Source organism: Beta vulgaris, chromosome 4 (assembly GCF_026745355.1).
Source record: "Beta vulgaris subsp. vulgaris cultivar EL10 chromosome 4, EL10.2, whole genome shotgun sequence".
NCBI classification, from domain to species: Eukaryota; Viridiplantae; Streptophyta; class Magnoliopsida; order Caryophyllales; family Amaranthaceae; genus Beta; species Beta vulgaris.
In genome coordinates, this window is record NC_079205.1 from 18,844,194 (window position 1) to 18,871,526 (window position 27,333).

General features: G+C 36.0%; 1 protein-coding gene and 1 long non-coding RNA gene across 4 annotated transcripts; both read left to right on the forward strand.

Moving 5' to 3' along the window:
• The first annotated feature begins 1,243 nt into the window (after positions 1-1,243).
• On the forward strand, positions 1,244-14,334 carry LOC104891357 (uncharacterized). 3 transcript variants are annotated; one of them, XR_008968975.1, is made up of 4 exons: positions 1,244-1,852; positions 2,591-2,781; positions 3,119-3,295; positions 13,604-14,334. It is a non-coding gene; the product is annotated as an uncharacterized LOC104891357 (long non-coding RNA). The 3 variants fall into 3 exon arrangements; XR_008968977.1 differs by having other exon boundaries at positions 3,191-3,295; XR_008968976.1 differs by lacking the exon at positions 2,591-2,781.
• Positions 14,335-17,063: 2,729 nt separating this feature from the next.
• LOC130591074 (uncharacterized) lies at positions 17,064-19,298 on the forward strand. Its single transcript, XM_057393978.1, has 3 exons — positions 17,064-17,208; positions 17,571-17,830; positions 17,910-19,298. The coding sequence occupies exons 1-3, from the start codon at positions 17,064-17,066 to the stop codon at positions 19,281-19,283; spliced, it is 1,779 nt and encodes a 592-aa protein (XP_057249961.1). The 3' UTR covers positions 19,284-19,298.
• Positions 19,299-27,333: the final 8,035 nt, after the last annotated feature.

Sequence of the window (27,333 nt, forward strand, 5' to 3'; positions counted from 1 at the left end):
TGGTGGAGTGCCTGCCATTGACACCTACGCCGTGGTGGGGTGCCGACAGACACCTCTCTCTCTTTTTTTTTATATAAAAAAACCATATTACAGGTGGAAGATGGTGGTGGTGATGGGACGTGAAGATGCTGGTGGTGATGGGATGAAGAAATAAAAACTAACATTAATTTCAGTTTCACTCAAAGTTTTATGTTGAAATTTGATAGCCATTGTTGAAAGAGTTATGCTTGCTTGTGTTCTTATTGCCGCTCTCGGTCGTATTATGTTTGATTTTATTGTATGTTTTTTTACTCTATTTTTATGATTTTTTTTTGGTTTGTTGTTGATTTTCTTAAGCTTAGCTTGGTATTCATCTTCAACTCAATCAGCAATTACTGATGAACTAAGCCATTCTGTTGCCGATATGTTGATTACTTAGTAACACATGGTTTGGATGGGGTGTAATTAGGGTTGGCAAAAACTGACCCAACCTGATAACCCGACCTGAAACTGACCTGAAAATTCCGGGTTTGGGTTGAGATTTTCGACCTAGAAAAAAAAAAGGATCGACCCAACCTGACCTGAAAATATAATGGGTTGGGTTGAGGCTGATCTTTTGAACCTGAAAATAACCCGAAAGGACCTGATTTAAAAACAACTTATATTATGTTAGGTTAGCCCTTAATCAGTTAGGTTATAATATTGGGCCCCCCAACTCACTTCAACCTGAAAATTTCAGCTTTGAATGTTGAAACTTAAACATGTTACATGTACATTACCTTTCTGAATTAAGTTGGCAGTTTTTTGTTCATTGAATATTTAGATTTTTATTTTAGGTCATTTTGAGTTGGTTTCGGGTCAACACGAAAAATATAAGGTTGGGTTTGGATTGAGGTTTTCAACCTGAAATATAAATCAGGTCGGGTTTGGGTCAGGGGTAAGTGACCTGAAACTGACCAACCCGACTTGATTGCCAGCCCTAGGTGTAATGGTGGTGGGAGGGTGATGGCGGGAGTGGTGCAGCGGCGACGTCGGTAATGGTGTGGCGGTGGTGGTACGGAAGAAGAAGGAGAAGGAGAAATGTAATAGTCCATAATTTTCAGCAGTTTTAATTAAGGGTTAATTATATTTTATTCATTTTGATTATATCGTAACGTTGGTGTGATATTATTTTGGAAATTATTAAACACAATCATGTTAGTGTGGCTTTTATGAAATAGGGTATTGAGTAAATTATTTTAAGCTTAAAAAAAAAAAAAAAAAAAAAAAAAAGAGAACAATCTCTCAATCTCTCTTCGTGTCAAATTTCAAAGGATCCAAAACATCATCCTTCTCTCCGTGTCTTCATAATCAAAAGCCAAAACAAATTTCACACCAGATTTGCCAATTGTGATTTCAGTTTAATTGCCCCAAATTGAGATGAGATTAGAGAAACCCAAAGATAACCCCAATTTCCTTCTCACTCTCGCGTCCCTCGTATCTCACTCGACTTTCATTCCCTTCAGGTCTGCTTTGTGGAGGTCGGGCTTGATGATGCGGCTCTCCGTCGACAGTACTTTCGGTGGCGTTTTGCCGCCCTCCCGGCGCCACTGACGCTGCAAGTTGCGCGCGTTGCCGCATTCGTTCAGTCTCTCAGTTTTGTCTATAGTCTGCTTCAGTGCTTCGTGGTTGTTGCTGCCAGCCTGCCACAAGCTTATGTTCATGTTGTCACAGCTTCATCTGAGTTGTTGTGCGTATTGATGTTGTCGGTGTCGTGCTGGCATTCTGGTGGAGCTGTTCGCCACCGCTACCATTCCTCCTTGTTCGCTGTCGCTGCTGCAACTCTTCATCTCTCCTATGTTTTTGATAGCGTGTTGGTGCCATTATTATGGAGGTATAGTCAAAATTCTTAATTTGTTTCTATAGTTTTCAAGAATTGAAATTCGAAATATGGTTTCAGATTATTGTAAAATTAGTTTGTGAATCAATGTATCATGCTTTCACAATTGTTCTCTACTTTAATTTGAAGCATTTTTTAAAAAAAACCATAAATCAGAAACTTGTATTTTCGTTTTCAAGCTTTACAAAGTAGTCATGTAATTAATTATACAATTTCTTCATGACAAATTTTTTTATTCACAATATATCCTCATTTTTTTTAAAATTTACCATATATCCTGACTTTCGCGAAAATAAATCAGAATCCTCTTAATCACTAATAAACCCCAATTTTTTAAATTTCTAATACTAACCCTAATCTTAACCTCTAACCCTAACCTCTTAACAACCACTTAACCACTAGCAACTCCCCCACCCTCTCCTTTCACCCCAACAACTCCCCCACCCAAACCCAACCACCCCCTTGCTCGCAACCACCCCACCACCAGCAACCCCCCTCCCCTTCAAATCTCGTATTCCCCCCTCCACCTGATAAGTGCGTTTCTAATGCACTTTATATACTCCTTTTAGCTCATTTTGATCCTCTATCTTCTCTTTCTTCTTTCTTTCTTCTCTATTTTTCCTTCCATCTCATTCACTTGATCATAGTAATATTATGTTAAATTTTCATTCATTTATTATCGAATTTCTAGTACATTCACTTTCACCCTATTTTGCCATATTCTTAATATAGGTGAAACTACCTAAGAGGGCTATGAGTTGTAGAGTTGGCAAAAGAAAGCCATGAATATAGAGTACGCATTGAGAAATGGTGTGCTTGCACCATGTCCCATGTTCGTTCGTACAAAGGAGCACATAGTGCCATAAAATCTTGTATGGAGAACTTCAAATGGACCTAACTTTGAAACCACAAATCAGATGAAGGTAATTCTAATTGGAGGGGAAAACTCGTTTCAATATATTTCCAACAACTGGTCATAAGCTTAATTTGGATATAAAATGAAGAAGTTATGCTCGTTTTAAGTTAAATATCTGACCACATCAGAAAAAATGGTGCCCTCGCACCTGTTACTATGGTGCGCCCGCACCACTTAATTCCGTTAGAAAAGTTTGTAAGAATCGTGCCCATTAAAACAAGAGAATGTATTTTTATCGACTTACGCTTTATTCAATACACTAGAGAGTATTATTAGATGATAAAGGCCTCCCCATTGATGATTCATTTCCTGACGATCAATTGTTTGCTCTTTCTGTTAAATAGTTTCCTTGGTATGTTGATATGGCCAATTATTTGGCAAGTGGTACTGTTCCTCATGGTTATTCATCACAACAGAAGAAGATATTCTTTTATGAGATGAAGAAGTACTTTTGGGACGAACCTTTTCTTTACAAGGGATGTGCGGATGACGTCATTAGAAGGTGCATTCCAGAACCTGAGGTAGGCCTTATAATTTCTCATTGTCATGATTCTCCATGTGGAGGACATGCTAAAACTGCTAAAACTGCTGCAAAGATTCTTCAGTGTGGTTTTTATTGGCCAGCTCTATTCAAGGATGTTCATACCTATGTCTAGTCATGTGATCATTGTCAAAGGACTGGAATATCTCTAGGAGGAATGAAATGCCATTAAATAACATTTTCAGGTTGAATTGTTTGATGTATGGGGAGTTGATTCCATGGGTCCTTTCCCTTCATCTTATAGGAATCGGTACATTCTAGTTGCTGTGGATTATGTCTCAAAGTGGGTTGAGGCTATTGCTACTCTTACTAATGATGTTCGTGTGGTTCAAAAGCTCTTTAAGAAGACGATTTTCCCTTGATTTGGAGCGCCACGAGTACTGATTAGCGAGTGAAGGTACGCATTTTGTCGAAAAGAAGTTTGAAGCTATCTTGAAGAAATATGAAGTACATCATCGAGTGAGGCTCTCATAGCACCCACAAACTAGTGGCCAAGTGGAGATTTCTAATCGCGAGATCAAAATTATTTTAGAGAAGACGGTTGTGAGATCAAGGAATGATTAGTCTACAAAATTTGATGATACACTTTGGGCGTACAGAAGTGCATTCAAAACGCCCATCGGCAGAACTCCGTATAGGCTTGTATACAGAAAAGCATGCCATTTCCCCGTTGAATTAGAGCATCGTGTATTTTGGGAGATTAAGAATCTAAATTTTGATTTGCAAGCGGCAAGAGAGAAGAGATTATTACAACTAAATGAGTTAGAAGAACTTTGCCTCGAAGCTTATAAAAACTCATGGTTGTACAAAGAACGCACGAAAAGGTGGCATGACAAGCATATCATGAGGCGAGAATTTCATGAAGGAGAGTTGGCTTCATTCTTCAACTCTTGATTGAAGCTATTTCCTGACAAACTTCACTCAAGGTGGTCTGGTCCATTCAAAATCCTTAAGGTTTTTCCGTATGGTTCGGTTAAGATTTGGAGTGAAGCAACTTGCTCTTTTAAGATAACTGAACAACGTCTTAAGAACTACCGAGAAGGTGAACCCATTAAAGGAAAAGCGGTTTACATCCTTTCCGACCCTTATTCTGAGTGACGTGAAAAGGTGGTCAAGTTAGATGACCATAAACTAGCGCTTCTTGTGAGGCAACACAATCTTTTTCTTTCACTTTTCTTATTATTTATCCTTTTAACAAAAAAAAAAAAAAAAAAAAATAAAATAAATAACAAAGACCCAAAAATACATGTTCTTATACTATGTAGATATAGGACCTTAGTTTATATATTATTTTGTTCATTTAGTGGTTCATTAGGTTATATTCTTAGTTAGTTAGTTTAATATTGAGTACTTTTTCTTTTAGAGTCTAATCTCTTTAGTTTTGGTGTGTGTTTGTACAAGTGGAATTTGGCATTATATGACGCTATTCACGTAAAATCTATGGATTGGAGTTAGTCAACTATTCAACATTTCAAGTGTAATCCTCCAATCTGCAGGCAAGTGATAATTCTGGTGCGAACTGCCAACCCATTGCAGCAACTACCCGCCCACCTTGACCAACTGGCAATCAGCAAAACAATGAAAAGGAATAGCAGCCCACAAGGTCAGTGGGTACTGCCAACCCATCGCTCTTCGTTCCCGACTACCACACACCCATCTCGGTTCGGCCTGTAATCAATCAGACCCAACGAAGAAACGAAGGAGAATAAATGAACACAACCCTTTGCACTCTGCAATTCGTCCCTACCAGCAAAAAAAAAAGAGAGAACAAGAGATCAAAACGAAAACTTATTGAGATTGGAACTCCATTATTTTTGCCTATTGATGCTTGAATCTGGTATTTCATAGCTAACTCTATTCATCTCTCTCTCTCCTTCATGTTTTTTTTTTTTTTTTTTTTTTTTTTTTGTCATTGGACCTCAATTGTTGCTACTTCCTTCAATAATACCCACATAATTCCCATGTTCTTGGTTGTAAATTCGACTACTGAGTTCGAATTTTCACCAATAGTTGGTGTTCCTTGCGGTAATTCTTGCCTACATTCGTTGTTATTGACTATATTCTTGAATTAGACGAATTGCTGCGAATTTCATCAATCTTGACTCGACTCTTAACGATTTTCGTGAATAACTTGCTGCGAATTTAATGGTTTGTGGGTTTTGTGCTTGAATCCATTGTTGTCAACCCCTCTTCTTGCTTGCACTGTAGTTCGAACCCTCCATTTAGATTATTTTGCGGAAATTTTATTGCTGGACTATTTGGCTACAAAAAAATTGCGTGATTTCAGACTCTTCAGAGAGTATATGTGATTGGGTTGCCGACATTGGTTAGAATGCACTATTCTTGATTGGATGAATATTGCTAGCAGTTTTCTGGTTTGAATTGCTCGAGTAAACGAGTGCATAGGTTTTAATTGACAATATTGTGTGTGGGTCTGTTTTATTCATTGATCTACGCGACACTGGGACTCGGTCGTGCCTTAGTTATATTCTAATGGCGGGCACTCTAAATGCTCGACAAAAGAACGTGCCTACAAGTTCTTCTAAGGCCAAATCCATTCCTATGAAAAAGGGTCCTACCTCTCTAAGAGTAAGTCGTCTGCTTCGAAAGGTCGAAAGACAATTTCGTCCGCTACTAGGACAAAGAGAAAAGACGTCGAGATTAACTATTATGACATTGATTTTCATGGTGACGTGCAATTCAAAGCGAAATATGAAAAGTTGTTCAAAAGAGGGGTTCTCGCTACTAAATTTTGTGACATTGATGCCTTGACAGCTTTACATATAGAAGATGATGTCCGTTGGCTTTTCAACAATATCGGTTTGGGGAATTTTTATATGATAAAAACTCCGGTATGCACACGAGCGACACTCGAATTCCTTAGCTCCTTGAAAGTTCACATGTTTCCACATCCATCTAGTGGAATATCTTCAATTACTTTTCGGTTATTCAATAATGACCATACTTCGACTTTGGAGATGCTTAATAATGCGCTTGCTTTGCGAAGTGGCGGGGAAAGAGTTACTCCTCAACAATGGTCTGCAACAATGCTTTGGCGAATTATTAGTGGAGAGTCTAACTATGGCTCGAGTTGGAGCTCTATCAAGTCCACTCGCCACCCCGCTTTGCGCTATACTCTTAAGGTGCTTTCCAACAATATTTTTGGTCGTCAAGAAGAGAGTGAGGTTTGGCAAGATGAGCACTTCATGCTTCATCAGATGCTTTATGCTATACTATTGGCACGGGCGCCTTTCTTATCAACCAGCTACAACGTGTGGCCAACAATGTCAACACTGGAGGTAAAATTGTGCAAGGAGGGTTTATCACTTTCATAGCCGCTTATTTGGGCTATGTTGAACAACTTAAGCGCGATGGTTTTGTTGATGGGACTGATGTTGTTGAAGTCCCTTTTGGTTGGTTTAAGTAGAAGGATGGTACTACTCTTTGTTGTGTCCAGAATGATGAGGATGAATTTCCTCCTCTCGAGCAAATGACCTTGACGAATAAGCAAAATTGGTCCTTTGATTGTTCTTCGAGGAGGATTTCCGTACCATTGCCTATTGATCCGCTAATTGAACAATCTATTCCATCTAGCACATCTGAAGGTGCTAACCTTTCTTCTACACCGATTGAGCAAGCACTTGACAAACTTGAGCCACTTCAAACATCAGTGGATCAAATCATAAACGAGCAGAAGGACACAAAGCAACAATTGTCATCTATGTATGTGCTCTTGGAGAGTTTTAACACTTGGATGCAATCTGGAGGGTTCCCCAATCCTCCATCTTTCCCTCCTCAGTGAGATCTTGTGAGTACCTCTCCCTTTTCTTGTTGTGCCTTACTATTACACTGCGGACATTGCAACATTTAAGTGTGGGGGAGAGATTTATTGTACATAGTCATTTTGTTTATCTTTGTTCATTTTTTGGTAGTTTTTTTTTTAGTTTGATATTTTCAAGTCGAATGGCAATTCAAGTGAGAATTTCGAAAACTATTGTTTTAAATGTTTTGTTATGAATCAACTTGCACTGAATTGATGATATATTGCATGAAAGATAACATAAATCCCTCTTTGATTTGGGTTGTGGCTAGAATGGTCTCCTTTGATATTGACTCGACCGACAATAATAGCTTGAGCACCTTGGTAGGAATTTGAGCCATATTCGACTGTTGCACGTTATCTCAATCGTGTTCTTTTCATGTGTATTAGTTATCCTTCATGTAATTTGAATCTTGGATTTGCTCTTCAACTATTTGAGACTTTGTAATGCAATATGGACGAATGATTGATGTTCTTTATAGATGTTTAGAGATTCAACATCTTAGGGCCATAATAATTTTTTTCCTTTTTTACATTTACCCATAGAAGGAACCAATTTGAGCCTCATGATTCCCTTTTTGATAGCCTTACATTATATGCCCTAGAGCCTTTTTTTAGGCTTTGTCTTGAAGGTGGATTAATTTGTATGCTCTATGAGTGATTCGAAACAGAAAAGAGATATCGATTTCCTGAAAACAAAAGGAATTCGAAGAAAAAAAAAGGTGAATTTGAGGAAAAAAAAACAAAATGGGGAAGAATGAAAAAAAATATTAATATAATCCTCAAGTATGTGCATTATCTCCTCAATGTAAGTTTCAATGTTCATACAAGTTCCTTAGTTTATGTTTAAAAGAAATTGATTGTGAGAGAAGAAAAGGGCAAGCTTACATGGAATTGGCGGATATAAGGTTGGATTGAACCCGACATTTGGAATTTATTGTGCGATCAAGTTTTCTTTTCCATTTGAGCACCACATTCCCAAGTAACGTCATCTAACCCCATTTAACCAAGCCTACCCTTTTGTAAAACCCATGACTTTCGTGTTGCATCCTAACATTATAAGTGGAGAAAGTCAATTTGCAAATCTAAAGAAGACGATTACGTGAAGTTGATGTGCTTTATTGCATTTAGGATGAGTGATTCTTATTCTAACCTCATAAACATATGAGTGACTTATTTGTTTCGTTTTACACAACTAAAGTGAGAAGTTGTTATTGTACAACTGAGTCAAGTTTGAGGGAGATGTGTGGTAAGACTGGTTGATCGCTGAGTGTGCTAAGTCTTGTTTGCATGGTAAATTAGGTCGTGCTTGTTGGTTTGTAACGCATAAATGATTTCGAAAGAAAATGAATTTTGTTTTTCATGACCATCTTGTTTTGCTATTTGGTTTGGGAGTTCATCATTTGGCTTTGTAGGTATGCCTTCTGAAAACCTTCACTAGACCTTACTCGCCCACTAAGGTAGCCTAGAGGATTAAAGGGCTTGTTGCACGTGCTAAGTGCAATCGTGATTCCTCTAAACCCTTATCAGGATTGTACGAGACCTTACTTGTAGGAATCACGATTGCACTTAGCATGTGCAACAATCCCTTTACACCCCTAGGCTACCCTAGTGGACAAATAAGGTCTCGTGAAGGTTTTCCGGAGGCATACTTACAAAGTCAAATGATGATCTCCCAAACCAAATAATAAGACAAGGTAGTCATGAAAAACCAAATTCATTTTCTTTCGAAATCATTTATACGTTACAAACCAACAAGCACGACTTAATTTTCCATGCAAACAAGACTTAGCACCCTCAGCGATCAACCAATCTTACCACACATCTCCTCCAAACTTGACTCACTTGTACAATAACAACTTCTCACTTTAGTTGTGTAAAACCAAAGAAATAAGTCACTCATGTGTTTCTGAGGTTAGAATAAGAATCACTCATCCTAAATGCAATAAAGCACACCAACTTCATGTAACCGTCTTCTTCAGCTTTGCAAATTTACTTTCTCCACTTATAATGTTAGGGTGCAACACATAAGTCATGAATTCTATAAAAGTGTAGGATTGGTTAAATGGGGTTAGATGACGTTATTTGGGAATGTGGTGCTCAAAAATAAACGAAAACTTAATCCCACTATAGATTTCGAATGTCGGGTTTAATCCAACCTTATATCCGCCAAACTTCATATAAGCTTGCCCTTTTCTTATCTCACAATCAATTTATTTTAAACGTAAACTAAGGAACTTGTATGAACATGAAACTTACAGTGAGGAGATAATGCACATATTTGGGGGATTATATTTGTATTTGTTTTTTTTCATTCTTCCCCATTTTGTTTCTTTATCTCAAATTCATCTTTTTTTTTTCTTCCAATTCCTTTTGTTTTCAAGAAATTGATGTATCTTTTTTCTTTTCTGTTTCGAATCACTCATAGGGCATACAAATTAATCCACCTTCAAGACAAAGCCTAAAAAAAGGCTCTAGGGCATATAATGTAAGGCTATCAAAAAGGGAATCATGAGGCTCAAATTGGTTCCTTCTATGGGTAAATGTAAAAAAGGAAAAAAATTATTATGGCCCTAAGATGTTGAATCTCTAAACATCTATAAAGAACATCAATCGTTCGTCCATATTGCATTACAAAGTCTCAAATAGTCGCACAACAAATCCAAGATTCAAATTACATGAAGGATAACTAATACACATGAAAAGAACACGATTGAGATAACGTGCAACAGTCGAATATAGCTCAAATTCCATACCAAGGTACTCAAGCTATTATTGTCGGTCAACTCAATATCAAAGGAGACCATTCTAGCCACAAACCAAATCAAAGAGGGATTTATGCTATATTTCATGAAATATATCATCAATATAGTGCAAGTCGATTCATAACAAAACATTCAAAACAATAGTATTCAAAACTCTCACTTGAATTGCCATTCAACTTGGAAATATCAAACTAACCTAAAAAAAAGAATACCAAAAAGAAACAAAAAATGAACAAAAATAAACAAAAATAAACAAAATGACTATATACAATAAATCCCTCCCCCACACTTAAATGTTGCAATGTCCACAGTGTAATAGTAAGGCACAACAAGAAAGGGGAGAGGTACTCACAAGATCTCACTGAGAAGGGAAAGATGGAGGATTGGGGAACCCTCCAGATTGCATCCAAGTGTTAAAACTCTCCAAGAGCGCAGACATAGATGACAATTGCTACTTTGTGTGCTGCTCGTTTATGATTCCATCCACCGATGTTTGAAGTGGCTCAATTTTATCAAGTGCTTGCTCAATCGGTGTAGAAAAAAGGCTAGCACCTACAAATGTGCTAGATGGAATAGATTGTTCAATTAGCGGATCAATAGGCAATTGTACGAAAATCCTCCTCGAAGAACAATCAAAGGACCAATTTTGGGTATTCGTCAAGGTCATTTGCTTGGGAGGAGGAAATTCATCCTCATCATTATGGACACAACAAAGAGTAGTACCATCTTTCAACTTAAACCAACCAAAAGGGACTTCAACAACATTAGTCCCATAAACAAAACCATCGCGCTTAAGTTGTTCAACATAGCCCAAATAAGCGGCTATGAAAGTGATAAACCCTCCTTGCACATTTTTTTCTCCAGTGTTAACATTGTTGGCCACGCGTTGTAGTTGGCTGATAAGAAAGGCGCTAGTGTCAATAGTGTAGCATAAAGCATGTGATGAAGCATGAAGTGCTCATATTGCCAAACCTTACTCCCTTCTTGACGACCAAAAATAGTGTTGGAAAGCACCTTAAGAGTATAGCGCAAAGCGGGGTGGCGAGTGGACTTGATAGAGCTCGAACTCGAGTCATGGTTAGACTCTACACTAATAATTCGCCAAAGCGTTGTTGCAGACCATTGTTGAGGAGTAACTCTTTCCCGCCACTTCGCAAAGCAAGCGTATTGTTAAGCATCTCCAAAATCCAAAAATAGTCATTATTGAATAACCGAAAAGTGATTGAAGATATTCCACTAGATGGATGTGGAAACATGTGAACTTTCAAGGAGCTAAGGAATTCGAGTGTCGCTCGTGTTCATACTGGAGTTTTTATCATAAGAAAATTCCCCAAACCGATATTGTTGAAAAGCCAACGGACATCATCTTCTATATGTAAAGCTGTCAAGGCATCAATGTCACAAAATTTAGTAGCGAGAACCCCTCTTTTGAACAACTTTTCATATTTCGCTTTGAATTTAACGTCACCATGAAAATCAATGTCATAATAGTTAATCTCGGCGTCTTTTCTCTTTCTCCTAGTAGCGGACGAAATTGCCTTTCGACCCTTTCGAAGCAGACGACTTACTCTTAGAGGTAGGACCCTTTTTCATAGTAATGGATTTTGCCTTAGAAGAGCTTGTAGGCACGTTCTTTTGTCGAGCATTTAGAGGGCGCGTCATTAGAATATAACTAAGGCACGACCAAGTCTCAGTGTCACGCAGATCAATGAATAAAACAGTCCCGCACACAATATTGTCAATCAAAACCTATGCACTCGACTACTCGAGCAATTCAAACCAGAAAACAGCTAGCAATATTCATCCAACCAAGAATAGTGCATTCTAATCAATGTCAGCAACTCAATCACATATACTCTCTAAAGAGTCTGAAATCACGCAATTTTTTTGTAGCCAAATAGTCCAGCAATAAAAAAAACCCCAAATTCTTTGGTGTCAAATTTTTGCAAAATAATCTAAATGGAGCGTTCGAACTACGGTACAAGCAAGAAGAGGGGTTGACGACAATGGATTCAAGCACAAAAACCCCAAACCATCAAATTCGCAGCAAGTTATTCACGTAAATCGTTAAGTGTCGAGTCAAGATTGATGAAATTCGCAGCAATTCGTCTAAGTTCAAGAATCTAATTCTAGAGGGGAGTCAATAATAGCGAATGTAGCCAAGAATTACCGCAAGAAACACCAACTATTGCTGAAAATTCGAACTCAGTAGTTGAATAGTAAAACCAACTGTCCTTCATGAAACACCAAGCATAAAATGCTAGATTCCACTTGTACAAACACACACCAAACATTAGAAGAATTAAACTCTAAAAAGGAAAATATACTAGATTACTAAATCCTATGCCTAATACGTAAACTAACTAAATAAAATACGACTACAATATTAAACTAACTAAGAATATAATTTAAGGAACCTCTAAAAAAAAGGATAAATAATAGGAAAAGTGAAAGAGAAAGTTTGGGTTGCCTCCCAAGAAGCGCTAGTTTAAGGTAATCTAGCTTGACCATTTCACATCACGTTGAATAAGGGTCGGAAAGGGTGTAAACTGTCTTCCTTTCAATAGGTTCACCTTCTCGATAGTGCTTAAGACGTTGTCCATTTATCTTAAAAGACCAAGTTGCTCCATTCCAAATCTCAACCGAACCATACGGAAAAACCTTAAGGATTTTGAATGGATCAGACCACCTTGAGCGAAGTTTGCCAGAAAATAGTTTCAATCGAGAGTTGAATAGTAAAACCAACTGTCCTTCATGAAATTCTCGCCTCATGATATGCTTATCATGCCACCTTTCGTGCGTTCTTTTTACAACCTTGAGTTTTCTTAAGCTTCGAGGCGCAGTTCTTTAACTCATTTAGTTGTAATAATCTCTTCTCTCCTGCCACTTGCAAATCAAAATTTAGATTCTTAATCGCCCAAAATGCACGATGTTCTAATTCAACGGGGAGATGGCATGCTTTTCCATATACAAGCCTATACGGAGTTCTGCCGATGGGCGTTTGGAATGCAGTTCTGTATGCCCAAAGTGCATCATCAAGTTTTGCAGACCAATCCTTCCTTGATCTCGCAACAACGTTCTCTAAAATAATTTAGATCTCGTGATAAGAAATGTCCACTTGGCTACTAGTTTTTGGGTGATATGAGAGCCCCACTCGATGATGTACTCCATATTTCTTCAACATAACTTCAAACTTCTTTTCGACAAAATGTGTACCTCCATCGCTAATCAATACTCGTGGCACTCCAAATCTAGGGAAATTCTTCTTCTTACAGAACTTTTGAACCACACGAGCATCATTAGTAGGAGTAGCAACAACCTCAACCCACTTTGAGACATAATCCACAACAACTAGAGTGTACCGATTCCCATAAGATGAAGGGAAAGAACCCATGAAATCAACTACCCATACATCAAACAATTCAACCTTAAGAATGTTGTTTAGAGGCATTTCATTCCTCATAGAGATATTCCCAGTCCTTTGACAACGATCACAAGACTGGACATAGGTATGAACATCCTTGAATAGAGTTGGTGATAAGCGCATATATTCCTATATTTTTGTCCCCTAAAATTAGTCTTATAGTTGGCTTCTATGTGTTATTTTATAATATTTATTGACTTTTATTAATAAGTGACTTATTTATGTCCATATTATATTTTATTGAATAATTAGCTTAAATAGTGTGTTATTGTATTACAGGTATTTTACAAGTTCAATTTGCTAAAGGAAGACAACAAGACTAAAAGAAAGAAGAGAAGAAAAGAAAAGAAGAAAAAAAATATAATAAAAGTGAGCCCAAAGCTCACGTGACTTTTGTAAAAGAAAGAAGACAAAGGGGCAAACTCACCCCTTGACTCCTCCTTCCTCAACTGGTTATACACAGCAAACAAAAGAATAAGGAAAGTTGTTTTCACTTTCCGAATTCCACACAAACACCAAAGAGGAGATATGATTTTAATCCCCTCAAGATTTCCAAGATACAGATTGGTTATCAGATTTTCAGTTACGAAAATCTATCTTGTTTTTTCTATCTTCTACACAACTCGATATAAATTCACCAGTTCTCGTAGATGAAAAATACGCACACATACAAGAGAGTTCGGAGAGTGAAGAAAATAATCGGGTTCGCCCAAGATCGACAAGTTGATAGGAATTGAAGAATTATTGCGTTCGGAGGCGAATTGAGGGTAGCGGCTACATCAATTCGGGTCTACAATCATGAGTTTTCTCTCTCTTCTATTTTCAATTAATTGTTCTTGTGATTGAACTGGATTTTATCTGAATTTATTCATATTTTCAGTTTCTTATATTTCTATTATTTGAGTCTAATTGGTTAACGCTGAGTTGATTGATTTTAATTATTTAATTTAGTATTTATACAATTCATACTATTGTTGGTTGGTTATGAAATTTGATATCTTTACTTGTAATTGGACGCAATTAGTTGTTTAGATACTCAAATTGTGCTATATGACTATTAGGCGCTGCGTTTAATAGTTGGATAGGGAGGACGACTTGAGATTAATAAGAGTGAGCGGCTCATCTTAATATTCTTAAGTGTATGAATTGTGCTAATAAAACAAGTTTATTAGGGTTGGATTTGTCTTAGCAAGATTCTAGATTTTTAGTGAGTAAGACAAGAATTGATCGCGACGATAATTCACCAATCTAAATGCTAAATTAACTATTAAAGTGGTCTCATTCATAAAGGTTAAGAAGCTAAATTATGACTAAACATTCTATGATCGAATCGGGAATTAATAGAGTTTGTGTGTCGTCACTTGTAATTATTAGTTTAGTAGTAGTTTTAATTTTACTTCGTCTAAGTATTTGGTTACAACCGAAACCCCCCTAATCGTATATATGAATAGTGTAAGTGTAAATTCGTAATAAATAGTTTTTGTCATTAGTTGAATATTTGAGTTTAGGAATTATAAAATCTTCTCGTGGGATCGATCCTTCCTTACCTTTGTACTAGTTATAAACATTTTTTTAAGGTTAAAGTTAGGTATTATAAATTATTAATTTGTGTACGGTAAACGACACGTATCAAATTTTGGCGCCGTTGCCGGGGAGATTATGTTTTTAATTCCTACCATGTTAAAGTTTAACTTGGTGTTATAAGGGTTTTTTTTGTATAGCTGTTTTTTTTTTTTAGATTTTATCCATTTTTGTTATCTATGAGTTATGAACTATACAGCTTCACTTCTAAATGTATTTACAAGACAATGCGTAGTTATAGTGTTTTCACAGTTCTATGATTAATTCTGTGTCTTAGTTGTACTATTTTTGTCAATCTGCTATAGTCACAGGTTATACTTAAAACTCACAAAGTATAGTTCGACATGTAAGGACAGTAAATTTCACTTAGTAATAATCTGATTAGGTAGATCTTACATGTGAGTTTTAATGATCTTTATTTGTGTTAATACTTAATCTGTTTAGAGATAGGCTTTTCAATGTGTTAGATGGGTTATAATAAGTATCCCTTGTTTCTTTGCCAAATTTTTGCAAGGTATAATCTTGTTTACTCCTTTCTTGCTTATTTTTAAGCTAAATATCTTTCCATCTGGTAAGTGAATAGTTATGAGCTTATATTCAGTTGGGAAGCATTGTCTTATGCATTTTTTTAGCACTTCTATCTCTCGTACCTGATAGAGTTTCATTCCTTAAAAAAAAATAATTGAAATTGTAACTTACCAATTCTTACTTGACTGACTAGATTTGAGTGTGCAAGGGTGAAACGCATATGCTTAGTTTGTCATAATACCTGATCACTCTTCTTTTGTATGATATGATAGTTCAAATATGGAAATGATTTTAAGCATATTAAGAGTCTGTATGGCAGTGATTTTTCACACAGAATTATCTTTTTCAAGATATGTTCATATTATGCTTGCCATAACATAACTTTATCAATAAAATTTAGAAGTTTATACGACAAATTAGTTTTAAGAGGTATATACTATGTACAAATTCAGGTAGTCAGAATTTAAGAATCTGCTGAATTTAGCAGAGTGATATCTCATATGGTATTATGGACAGTGGACTTGACAACAGATTATTGACCTTATATGTGAGTTTTGCTGTGTTTTTATATTTTTAGGTTCTACTTAGAGAACGGCTTTCAGTGTGATTGTTGGGTTACAATAAGTATTGCTTGTTTTTGACCATATTTTTTTGCGAGCTATGAGTTTCTTTAACTCAACTTAGACTGAAATGTACTTTCTCAAAGTCGAGTCTTAGAGGGTCTCTGCATAAATTAGTGTTTAAGGATAAAATACAAGTAGGGGTGCTTAATGTGTCCACTAAATGAATACTATAATAATAGAAAAAAAAAAAAAGTTTCTTCTATACACTTACAGCTAGATTGAAGGTCTGCATATATGTCTACGGCAGGGCAATTTATCAATATCCATATTTTGGTGTACACAGTTCATTACTTTATTCAGCTGTTATTTAAATGGCCTTGATTAATACTACTTTTTTCTGCTGTTTTTGGTGAATTTTTTTGCATTACAAGATTTAATTGTTAGTTGCAAGCAAAAAGTTTTAACAAGATACAGGCGAGATTAGTCTTGATTTAATGAATGTATGTCCTGCTAGTTTCATTTTTTTAAAAAAAAAAAAAAAAAAAAAAAAAAAAAAAAAACAAAACAAAACGCATGCTGGTGGATTGGTTCTATTTTGCTAAGGTAAGGTACTGAGTTATTGACACACTTATATTTTTATGATCAATTTATACCACTACATGACTAGCATACTCGCATAGCACTGCATATTTGCTTTTCTTTTAAAAGTAAAAAATTGCTTCATGGTTCATAATTATAATTCGAATAATGATATGCAGACCATATGTTAAATATATTTTACTTCCTTAGTGTTCTACACTCATGATTCACTTTTAAGTGTGGGGGGAAGACATCCATTTCTGCTTATATGGTTTTAGCTATTATTCCTGGATATTTGGTGTTTATACATAAATTACAGAATTTCATGAACTTCACTCTTAAACTTTCTCTTTTCTATTTTCAGGTGCATGAGTTTGGATTTGGCAACCAAACTTAAGCGTATAAACCTGTTTATTAAAACTCTAAACGAAGCTAGCCCAGAGAAATTACTTTACATCTTTCAAGACAGACCACGTGAAGACTCAGAGATGGGTGATGAAAGAACCTTGAAGGAATTAGGAGCTCCTAAGCTAGATGATGAACCTCTCTGCATTGTTTTTCCAACCTTGGAAAGACCTTTGAAGCTGAACTCAGGTTTTCTTAATCTCCTTCCCAAATTTTATGGGAACGCAGGTGAGGATCCTCATAGACATTTAAAAGAATTTATAGTTGTTTGTTCAACCATGAAACCTGAAGGAATTGAACAAAATCAAGTAAGATTGCATGCTTTCCCATTTTCCCTACATGATTTAGCTAAAGATTGGTTGTATACTATGTCTTCTGGTTCCATTACGACTTGGGACGCCTTACAAAAAGCTTTTCTGGAAAAATTCTTTCCCGCAAGTCGTATTGGATCCATAAGAAAGGAAATATGTGGAATCGACAACATAATTCAGAAACACTTTATGAATATTGGGAACGTTTTAAAAAATTATGTGCTTCCTGTCCACAACATCAAATAACTGATCAACTGTTAATTCAATATTTTTATGAAGGATTGTTGCCTAACGATAGGGGTATGATTGATGCTGCTAGTGGTGGCGCATTAGTAGACAAGACACCAACTCAGGCTAGGAATTTAATTGCTAACATGGCCCAAAACACTCAACAACATAGCACTAGAAATGATGTTAAAAGGGTAAATGAAATTGACTTAAGTGGTGTTAAATCTCAATTGCAAGAAAATGCTCAACAAATTGCTACTTTGACCACTTTAGTGTCTAAAATTGTTGTTGGAAATGAGTCTAAAGCTAGAGTATGTGGTATATGTTCTGAGTTTTCTCATGCAACTGACGCTTGTCCTACTTTAAAAACTGAAGATGTTAATGCATTAGGAGGCTTTTTCCAATCAAAGAAAATATGATCCTTACTCACAGACGTATAATGAAGGTTGGAAAGATCACCCAAATCTTAGGTATGGAACTAGACCACAGTTTTCACAAACTAATCAACCTAGACAATTTGGTGTACAAAACCCTCCACCCCAATCTTCTGGCCCATCATTAGAAGATTTAGTGAAGCAATTAACTACTCAAATAGGTCAAGTTCACAACCATGGAGTCGAGTATCAAAAGAAAACTGATAATCACCTTCACCACATAGATACTCAAATAGGACAAATTTGTACTTCACTAAGTAACCTAGAAACTCAATTTTCAGGTAAACTACCATCTCAGCCGCTACCTAACCCAAAAGAAAATGCCAAGGCCGTAACCCTTAGGAGTGGGAAAGAGTTGAGTGAACCTAAGGCAAAGAGTCGCGAGATTGAAAGAGAGATAGAGGTTAAACCTGACGATGAACTTAATATAGGGGGAAATGGAGAGATTGAGAGTATGAAAGACAATGAAGGAAAGGGTAAGCTTAATTCAGAAATTGATGTTTCTCGTTTTAAAGATGTGCCCCCTTTCCCTTCCAGATTTGCTAAAGCTAAGAAAGCTACTCTTGACAATGAAATTCTTGAGACTTTTAGAAAAGTTGAAGTCAATATTCCTTTACTTGATGCTATTAAACAGGTTCCCCGTTATGCAAAGTTTCTTAAGGAACTTTGTACTAACAAAAGACAATTTCATCCTTCTGAAAAGGTAAGTATGGGAGAGAATATTTCAGCTGTAATTCAAAAGAAGCTTCCCCCAAAATGTAAAGATCCTGGCATGTTTTCTATTCCTTGCAAAATTGGTAATTCTAAATTTGAAAGATGCATGCTAGATTTAGGAGCTTCGATTAATGTGATGCCCAAATCTGTCTATGATACTTTAAATGTGGGATATTTGTCTAAAACTGATGTGGTTATTCAGTTAGCTGATAGGTCAAATGCATTTCCCATTGGAGTGTTAGAAGATGTACTGGTTCAAGTAAATGAATTAGTTTTTCCGGCTGATTTTTATGTTCTTGATATGGGTGATAGAACCGATAATGTTCCTTTATTGTTGGGAAGACCTTTCTTGAAAACTTCTAAGACTAAAATTGATGTTCATCAGGGTAATTTGACAATGGAATTTGATGGTGAAATAATTAAGTTCAATATATTCGATGCTATGAGATACCCAAATGATGTCAATAATGTTAGTTCTATTGATTCCTTTGATGCTTTTGATTGGATGGCTCAAGAAATTTTTGATCTGTGGTGTGAAAAATTGTTTGAGACTGATAATTTTACTGATAGCAAGGACACTGAAATGCCTGTTTCTTTAGTAGATATGTCTGAGTAGCAAGTCTTGATTCGCAAAATGATAAAAAAGATAATTTTGATCTTTCTATGCCAGTGTCTACACCTAAACTAATCCCTTCTATTGTTCAAGCACCTCAATTAGAATTGAAACCACTACCCTCGCATCTAAAATATGTTTATTTAGGTGAAAATGAAACTCTACCTGTGATTATCTCCAATGCTCTAAATCAATTTCAAGAAGATAAATTGGTAAATGTGCTAAAAGACCACAAGGAGGCTATAGGATGGACCTTAGCTGACATAAAAGGAATTAGTCCCACCTTATGCATGCATAGAATTTTTCTTGAAAAAGATGCTAAACCCACTAGAGAAACTCAACGTAGGTTAAACCCCTCCATGATGGAGGTAGTTAAAAAGGAAATCCTTAAGTGGTTAGATGCCGACGTGATTTATCCTATTTCTGATTCTCAGTGGGTGAGTCCTGTTCATGTGGTCCCTAAAAAGAGTGGAATAACTGTTGTTGAAAATACTAAAGGAGAGCTTGTTCCAACTAGAGTGTCAAATGGATGGAGGGTCTGCATTGACTATAGGAAGCTTAATCAAGCTACTAGAAAAGATCATTTCCCTTTGCCCTTTATTGATCAAATGTTAGAAAAACTTGCTGGTCAGTCATTCTTCTGCTTTCTTGATGGTTATTCTGGTTATACTCAAGTACCCATCGCTCCGGAAGATCACGATAAAACCACATTTACCTGCCCTTTTGGTACATTTGCATTCAGGAGAATGCCTTTCGGACTATGCAATGCCCCTGGAACTTTTCAGCGTTGTATGATGAGTATTTTCTCTGATTTGATTGAACAAGATATGGAAGTGTTTATGGACGATTTTACTGTTTTTGGTGATTCCTTTGATAGATGCCTCCAGGGTTTAGCTCGTGTTTTGCAAAGATGTGTTGAAACTCACCTTGTATTGAATTTTGAAAAATGTCATTTTATGGTAGAACAAGGTGTAGTACTTGGCATATTGTAAGTGCTAAAGGTTTAGAAGTTGATAAAGCTAAAATAGATGTTATTAGTTCCTTGCCATATCCTACATGTGTTCGTGAAGTTAGATCATTTTTAGGGCATGCTGGCTTCTATAGACGCTTTATTAAGAATTTTTCAAAAATTGCATCTCCCTTGTGTGTTTTGCTTGCTAAAGATGCCACTTTTGATTTTAACAAGGAATGTAAAAAGGCTTTTGATGAGTTAAAAGAAAGATTAACTAGTGCACCCGTGCTTCGACCACCTGATTGGACCTTACCCTTTGAAATCATGTGTGACGCTAGTGATAAGACTATCGGTGCCGTTTTAGGTCAAAAGAAAGATAAAGAATCCTATGTGATCCATTATGCTTCTAAATCACTTGATTCTGCTCAATGCAACTATACTGTAACTGAAAAAGAGATGTATGCTGTGATTTTTGCTTTAGAGAAGTTTAGACCTTATTTACTAGGCACACATGTTATTGTGTATTCTGACCATTCTGCTCTAAAATATCTCTTGAAAAAGAAAGAATCCAAACCTCGCTTACTTAGGTGGATGCTTTTGTTACAAGAATTTGACTTAGAAATTAGAGATAAGAAGGGTGTTGAAAATCTAGTTGCTGACCACCTTAGTAGAATTGTTCCTAGAGATGATTGGCCTTTAATGACTGAATTCTTTCCTGATGAACAACTTCTTTCAATGTATCATGTTGAAACTCCTTGGTATGCTGATATGGTTAACTATTTGGTCACTAGCACATTTCCCCCGACTCTATCTAGAGCTCAAAAAGAAAAGATTAAATCTGAGTCAAAGTATTACTTTTGGGATGACCCTTATTTGTGGAAATCATGCTCTGACCAAGTAATTAGGAGATGTGTAGACCAATCTGAATATGCTTCGATTCTTACATTCTGTCATAGTCTTGAAGTGGAGGACATTTTGGTCCTCAAAGGACTGCTCATAAGGTTCTGGAATGTGGTTTATATTGGCCTACACTTTATAAAGATGCTTATGTGTTCTGTAAGTCTTGTGAACGTTGCCAAAAGACTGGAAATGTATCTAAAAGGAACGAAATGCCCCAACATGGAATCATAGTATGTGAAATCTTTGATGTGTGGGGAATTGATTTTATGGGTCCCTTCCCCTCATCTTTTGGTAATCTTTATATTATTCTTGCTGTCGATTACGTTTCTAAATGGGTGGAAGCTCAAGCTACTATAACTGATGATGCAAGACAGTTGTTAAGTTTGTTAAGAGTCACATATTTAACAGATTTGGTATGCCAAAGGCCATAATTAGTGATAGGGGTACCCATTTTTGTAACAAAACATTTGGGACTCTCCTTGAAAGATATCATGTGACACATAGAGTAGCAACAGCCTATCATCCTCAGACGAACGGACAAGCTGAAGTGTCCAATAGGGAAATCAAATCAATTCTAGAAAAGATGGTAAACCCTAACAGGAAGGACTGGAGCCTTAGATTAGATGACGCATTGTGGGCATATAGGACAGCTTATAAGACACCTCTAAGAATGTCCCCTTACAGACTTGTTTACGGAAAAGGATGCCATCTACCTGTCGAAATCGAGCATAAGTCTTACTGGGCTGTAAGCAATGTAATATGGACTACGAACAAGCTGGACAGAGGAGGAAACTTAGTTTGCAAGAACTAGAAGAACTTAGATTAGCAGCTTACGAAAACACTCAGATTTATAAAGATAAGACTAAAGCCTTTCATGACAAGCGGATTATTCAAACTGATTTTCTCAGTGGGAAAGAAAGTCCTTTTATATAATGCTCGCTTAAAGTTGTTCCCTGGTAAGCTTAGGTCCAGATGGTTAGGTCCTTTTGTTATTACTGATATTTTTCCTCATGGTGCAGTGGAGATTAAAAGCTTGGAATCTGGAAAAGTGTTTAAAGTAAATGGCCACAGATTAAAACCATTTTATGAGTTTGAGCATGCAGGTTTAATTGAAGAGATCGAGCTTCATCGAGAATGATGCTTGCATAACGTCGAGCCAACGACATAAACTAAGGGCGCTACTTGGGAGGCAACCCAATCCTGCTACTATCACTTCCTCTTGTTATTTCATTTTATTTTCTTACTGTTCTCTCAGTTTTACACTCATCATTCATGCTTTTATGTTTATCATAGCTAGGAAATTTAGTCATATTCTAACTTGTTTTTGCTCCTTGTCCACCAGCACCATGCCACCTTCACATCTCATGAGTGATACTCTAGAAGTGGTGAAGCACTCAGAGGTTCCAACTAGATTTCTATTAGGAAGGCAGCACATTACAGCAACATATATGAACAAGGCAACCCGTTATGATCTCCATTATTATTTCTCTTTGTGAAGAAAGATACACATAACCAGCTAAGTTCTCTCATTCTTTAATTCAATTCTTTTTCATTGAGGACAATGCACATTCTAAGTGTGGGGGGAGATAAATGGTGACAAATTTCACTTTGGAGCTGGACATGTGGTAAATTGGCAAAATCATAGGTTGGATTGTGGCGTGTGCTGGCATTATATGATGTATAATTTTATAGGCTAAATACAGGTTCTGGTATCCATGACTTTAAATTGAAAAATAAATTGGGATATGTCTGTTTTAGGGGAGGTGCTGCCAAATTTTCTGTAGAACTTTTATTTTATTAAGTACTATATAAAAAAAAAAAAAAAAAGAAGAAATTGTGCTTTTGCTTGCATTAGTTATAGAACTTTAGTTGCATTTAATTTAGGATTAGGATTTCCACCTCTTAACTTCCTAAGGAATGGCGATTAGTAAGTTGATAAGAAACTCTAATCTAACTTGTTTTTGAAATAAATAATTTTTTTGAAAATAAAAGATTTTGGGAATGTTATATAATTGGAAACGGATAATAAACTTGAGAGATTTATAATACAATTGAAAAAAAATTATCTTGCTTCTCTTAAATAAGCTGGCTAGATAAATAGACCAAACCTTGTGAGCTTCTGAGCCTATTAGACTGACACATCTGCATCAGTCTCATTATTTTCTTTCTTGTGTGATAGTTCCTCAATGAAGTGTGGCTCTTGAACTTGACTTGGTATTCTTTGAGACTTTTGTGACAAATGCTATGAAGAAATGATTTAGGCGTTCTTTTCATTTTTTTTAGCCTCAGAGATTTTATTTCATATAATATTTCCTTTGTTTAGCCCTTCTGAGCCTTAAATCCCGTTTTTATTTGCTAACCATACATTACAAACTTGCGGCCTCCTACAGATTATACCCATGCTTGGCTAAGGGGAGTTATTATATATTGAGTTTGTATTGTAAGATTGGGATATATTGTTGAAAAAAAAAAAGAGAAAACAAGGGTTATGAAAACATTATTATTATTGAAAAATATCAAAGAAAATATATGTTTGAAAGTCATAGAACGATGAAAATGCTATGAAATATCCATATAAGTATTATAATGGCATTACATGTGAAGGATATGGTGAATAATATGAAAAGAAAAAAAAGTGGAGTTTGTTGTGAGTGGAACATCATAAGTCATGTATTTTTGCTCCCTTTAGCTCGGCTTATAATTAACTCCACATTCCTAAATATTATTCCTACCCTTTAGCCCTGGCCACGTTACAACCTTATGAAAGACCTTTTGATCTTTATGCATTATGTCACTTCAAAGTGGAGAATTGAGACGATAGTCAAGTTTAAAGAAATATACTTCATTTTGAGTCGACTCGGTTATAGGTTTGAGTGAATATTATTTAACCCCAGACACATGAGAGTTGAGTGTTTTATTTATTCCTGTGAGGGTCTATTTATTGAACTTGATACGCTACATTTGTGGATTCATGCTGGAAATTTTTGAGTTGCAAAAGATAACAATTAGTTCATGATTATTATGAGATTTGATAGTTCGATTGTTTAAACACCAAGAGTATGACATCTCCATTAACATTTTCTAAACGTTTTTCTGACTAACTTTAAAATGTTTTAGTTTCTTGTAGTGTGCTTATCTAATTTCGTTATTTCCGACAAAGAAAATTGAGGTGGTATATTAGGTCTTGCATTTAGTTTCTGTCATTAGAATATCCATGTTTGCTAGTTGGTTTGGGAAACTATGTTAATAAGGCTTTGTGGGTATGCCATCTGAAAATCCTCACGAGACCTTACTCGTCCACTAGGGTAGCCTAGGGGTTTAAAGGGCTTGTTGCACATGCTAAGTGCAATCGTGATTCCTACGACAGTGAGTTAGGTTTATTGCTTTCCTAGTATAGTTTTTACTTTTATTTTAGTAGTATTTTGATCGAGGGCGATCAAAAGCTAAGTATGGGGAATTTGATAAGCGCATATATTCTATATTTTTGTCCCCTAAAATTAGTCTTATAGTTGTCTTCTATGTGTTATTTTATAATATTTATTGACTTTTATTAATAAGTGACTATTTATGTCCATATTATATTTTATTGAATAATTAGCTTAAATAGTGTGTTATTTTAATATAGGTATTTTACAAGTTCAATTTGCTAAAGGAAGACAACAAGACTAAAAGAAAGAAGGAAGAAAGAAAAGAAGAAAAAAATATAATAAAAGTGAGCCCAAGCTCACGTGATTTTGTAAAGAAAGAAACAAAGGGGCAAACTCACTCTTGATCTCCTTCCTCAACTGTATACACAGCAAACAAAAGAAAAGAAAGTTGTTTCACTTTCCAATTCCACGCAAAAACAAAGAGGAGATATGATTTTATCCCTCAAATTTCAAGATACAGATTGTTATCAGATTTTCAGTTACGAAAATCTATCTTTTTTATTCTATCTTCTACACAACTCGATATAAATTCACCAGTTCTCGGAGATGAAAAAACGCACACATACAAGAGAGTTCGTGAGAGTGAAGAAAATAATCGGGTTCTCCAAGATCGACAAGTTGATAGGAATTGAAGAATTATTGCGTTCGGAGGCGAATTGAGGGTAGCGGCTACATCAATTCGGGTCTACATCATGAGTTTTCTCTCTCTTCTATTTTCAATTAGTTGTTCTTGTGATTGAACTGGATTTTATCTGAATTTATTCATATTTTCAGTTTCTTATATTTCTATTATTTGAGTCTAATTGGTTAACGCTGAGTTGATTGATTTAATTATTTAATTTAGTATTTATACAATTCATACTATTGTTGGTTGGTTATGAAATTTGATATCTTTACTTGTAATTGGACGCAATTAGTTGTTTAGATACTCAAATTGTGCTATATGACTATTAGGCGCTGCGTTTAATAGTTGGATAGGGAGGACACTTGAGATTAATAAGAGTGAGCGGCTCATCTTAATATTCTTAAGTGTATGAATTGTGCTAATAAAACAAGTTTATTAGGGTTGGATTTGTCTTAGCAAGATTCTAGATTTTTAGTGAGTAAGACAAGAATTGATCGCGACGATAATTCACCAATCTAAATGCTAAATTAACTATTAAAGTGGTCTCATTCATAAAGGTTAAGAAGCTAAATTATGACTAAACATTCTATGATCGAATCGGGAATTAATAGAGTTTGTGTGTCGTCACTTGTAATTATTAGTTTAGTAGTAGTTTTAATTTTACTTCGTCTAAGTATTTGGTTATAACCGAAACCCCCCTAATCGTATATATGTGAATAGTGTAAATAGTGTAAATTCGTATATAATATATGTTTTTGTCACTTAGTTGAATATTTGAGTTTAGGAATTATAATAATCTTCTCGTGGGATCGATCCTTCCTTACCTTTGTACTAGTTATAAACATTTTTTTTAAGGTTAAAGTTAGGTATTATAAATTATTAATTTGTGTACGGTAAACGACACGTATCAGTTGGCCAATAAAAACCACACTGAAGAATCTTTGCAGCAGCCTTAGCAGTTTTAGCATGTCCTCTACATGGAGAATCGTGACAATGAGAAATTATAAGGCTTACCTCAGGTTCTGGAATGCACCTTCTAATGACGCCATCCGCACATCCCTTGTAAAGAAAAGGGTAATCCCAAAAGTACTTCTTCGCCTCATAAAAGAATTTCTTCTTCTATTGTGATGAATAACCATGAGGAACAGTGCCACTAGCCAAATAATTTGGTATATCAGCATACCAAGGAAACTCCTTACCAGAAAGAGCAAACAATTGGTCGTGAGGAAATGAATTATCAATTGGGAGGCCTTTATCATCTTCGTCATCAAGGACAATTCGAGAAATGTGATCAACAACAACATTTTCTGCTCCCTTCTTGTCCTTTATTTCTAAGTCAAATTCTTGCAGCAAGAGAATCCGACGAATCAAACGAGGCTTTGCATCCTTTTTACTTATCAAATACTTCAATGTTGCGTGGTCCATATGAACTATCACCTTCGACCCAACCAGATAGGATCTAAACTTCTCCTTGTAATACACCACTGCCAATATCTCCTTCTCAGTCATAGCATATTTCATCTGGCCACATCTAGAGTCTTGCTTGTGTAGTAGATGGCATGGAGTTTGCTATCTTTTCATTGGCCCAATACTGCCACAATAGTATAATCACTGGCATTGCACATACTCTCAAATGGTAGATGCCAATCTGGTGGTTGTATTATAGGTGCAGATATGAGAGTTTGTTTAACTTGTTGAAAGCTTCAAGACAAGCATCAGTGAAAAGAAAGGGAACATCTTTGCCTAGGAGCTCAGTTAGAGGTTGAGCGATTTTAGAGAAATCCTTGATAAAACGGCAATAAAACCCCGCATGACCAAGAAAACTCCTCACCGCCTTCCCAAAAGTAGGGGGTGACAATCGCTCAATGACATCTAGCTTAGCTCTGGCGACTTCAACGCCCCTATAAGACACAACATGACCCAGAGAACTCCTTGTTGTACCATGAAATGACACTTTTCCCAGTTGAGAATAAGATTGACTTCTTGACATCTACGAAGCACCTTTTTCAAATTTTCAAGACAAACATCAATAGATATTTCATAGACAGATAAATCGTCCATAAAAAACTCCATACTATTCTCAATCAGACCTGAGAAAATGGCCATCATGCACCTTTGAGAGGTGGCATGAGCATTACATAAGTCAAA

Coding starts and splice junctions, on each gene's coding strand:
- LOC130591074 (XM_057393978.1), top strand. CDS start 17,064: ATGGGTGATGAAAGAACCTTGAAGGAATTAGGAGCTCCTAAGCTAGAT. Junction 17,209..17,570: donor CAAATTTTATGGGAACGCAG/GTGAGGATCCTC, acceptor ATTTTTATGAAG/GATTGTTGCCTAACGATAGG. Junction 17,831..17,909: donor GAAATGAGTCTAAAGCTAGA/GTATGTGGTATA, acceptor TTAATGCATTAG/GAGGCTTTTTCCAATCAAAG.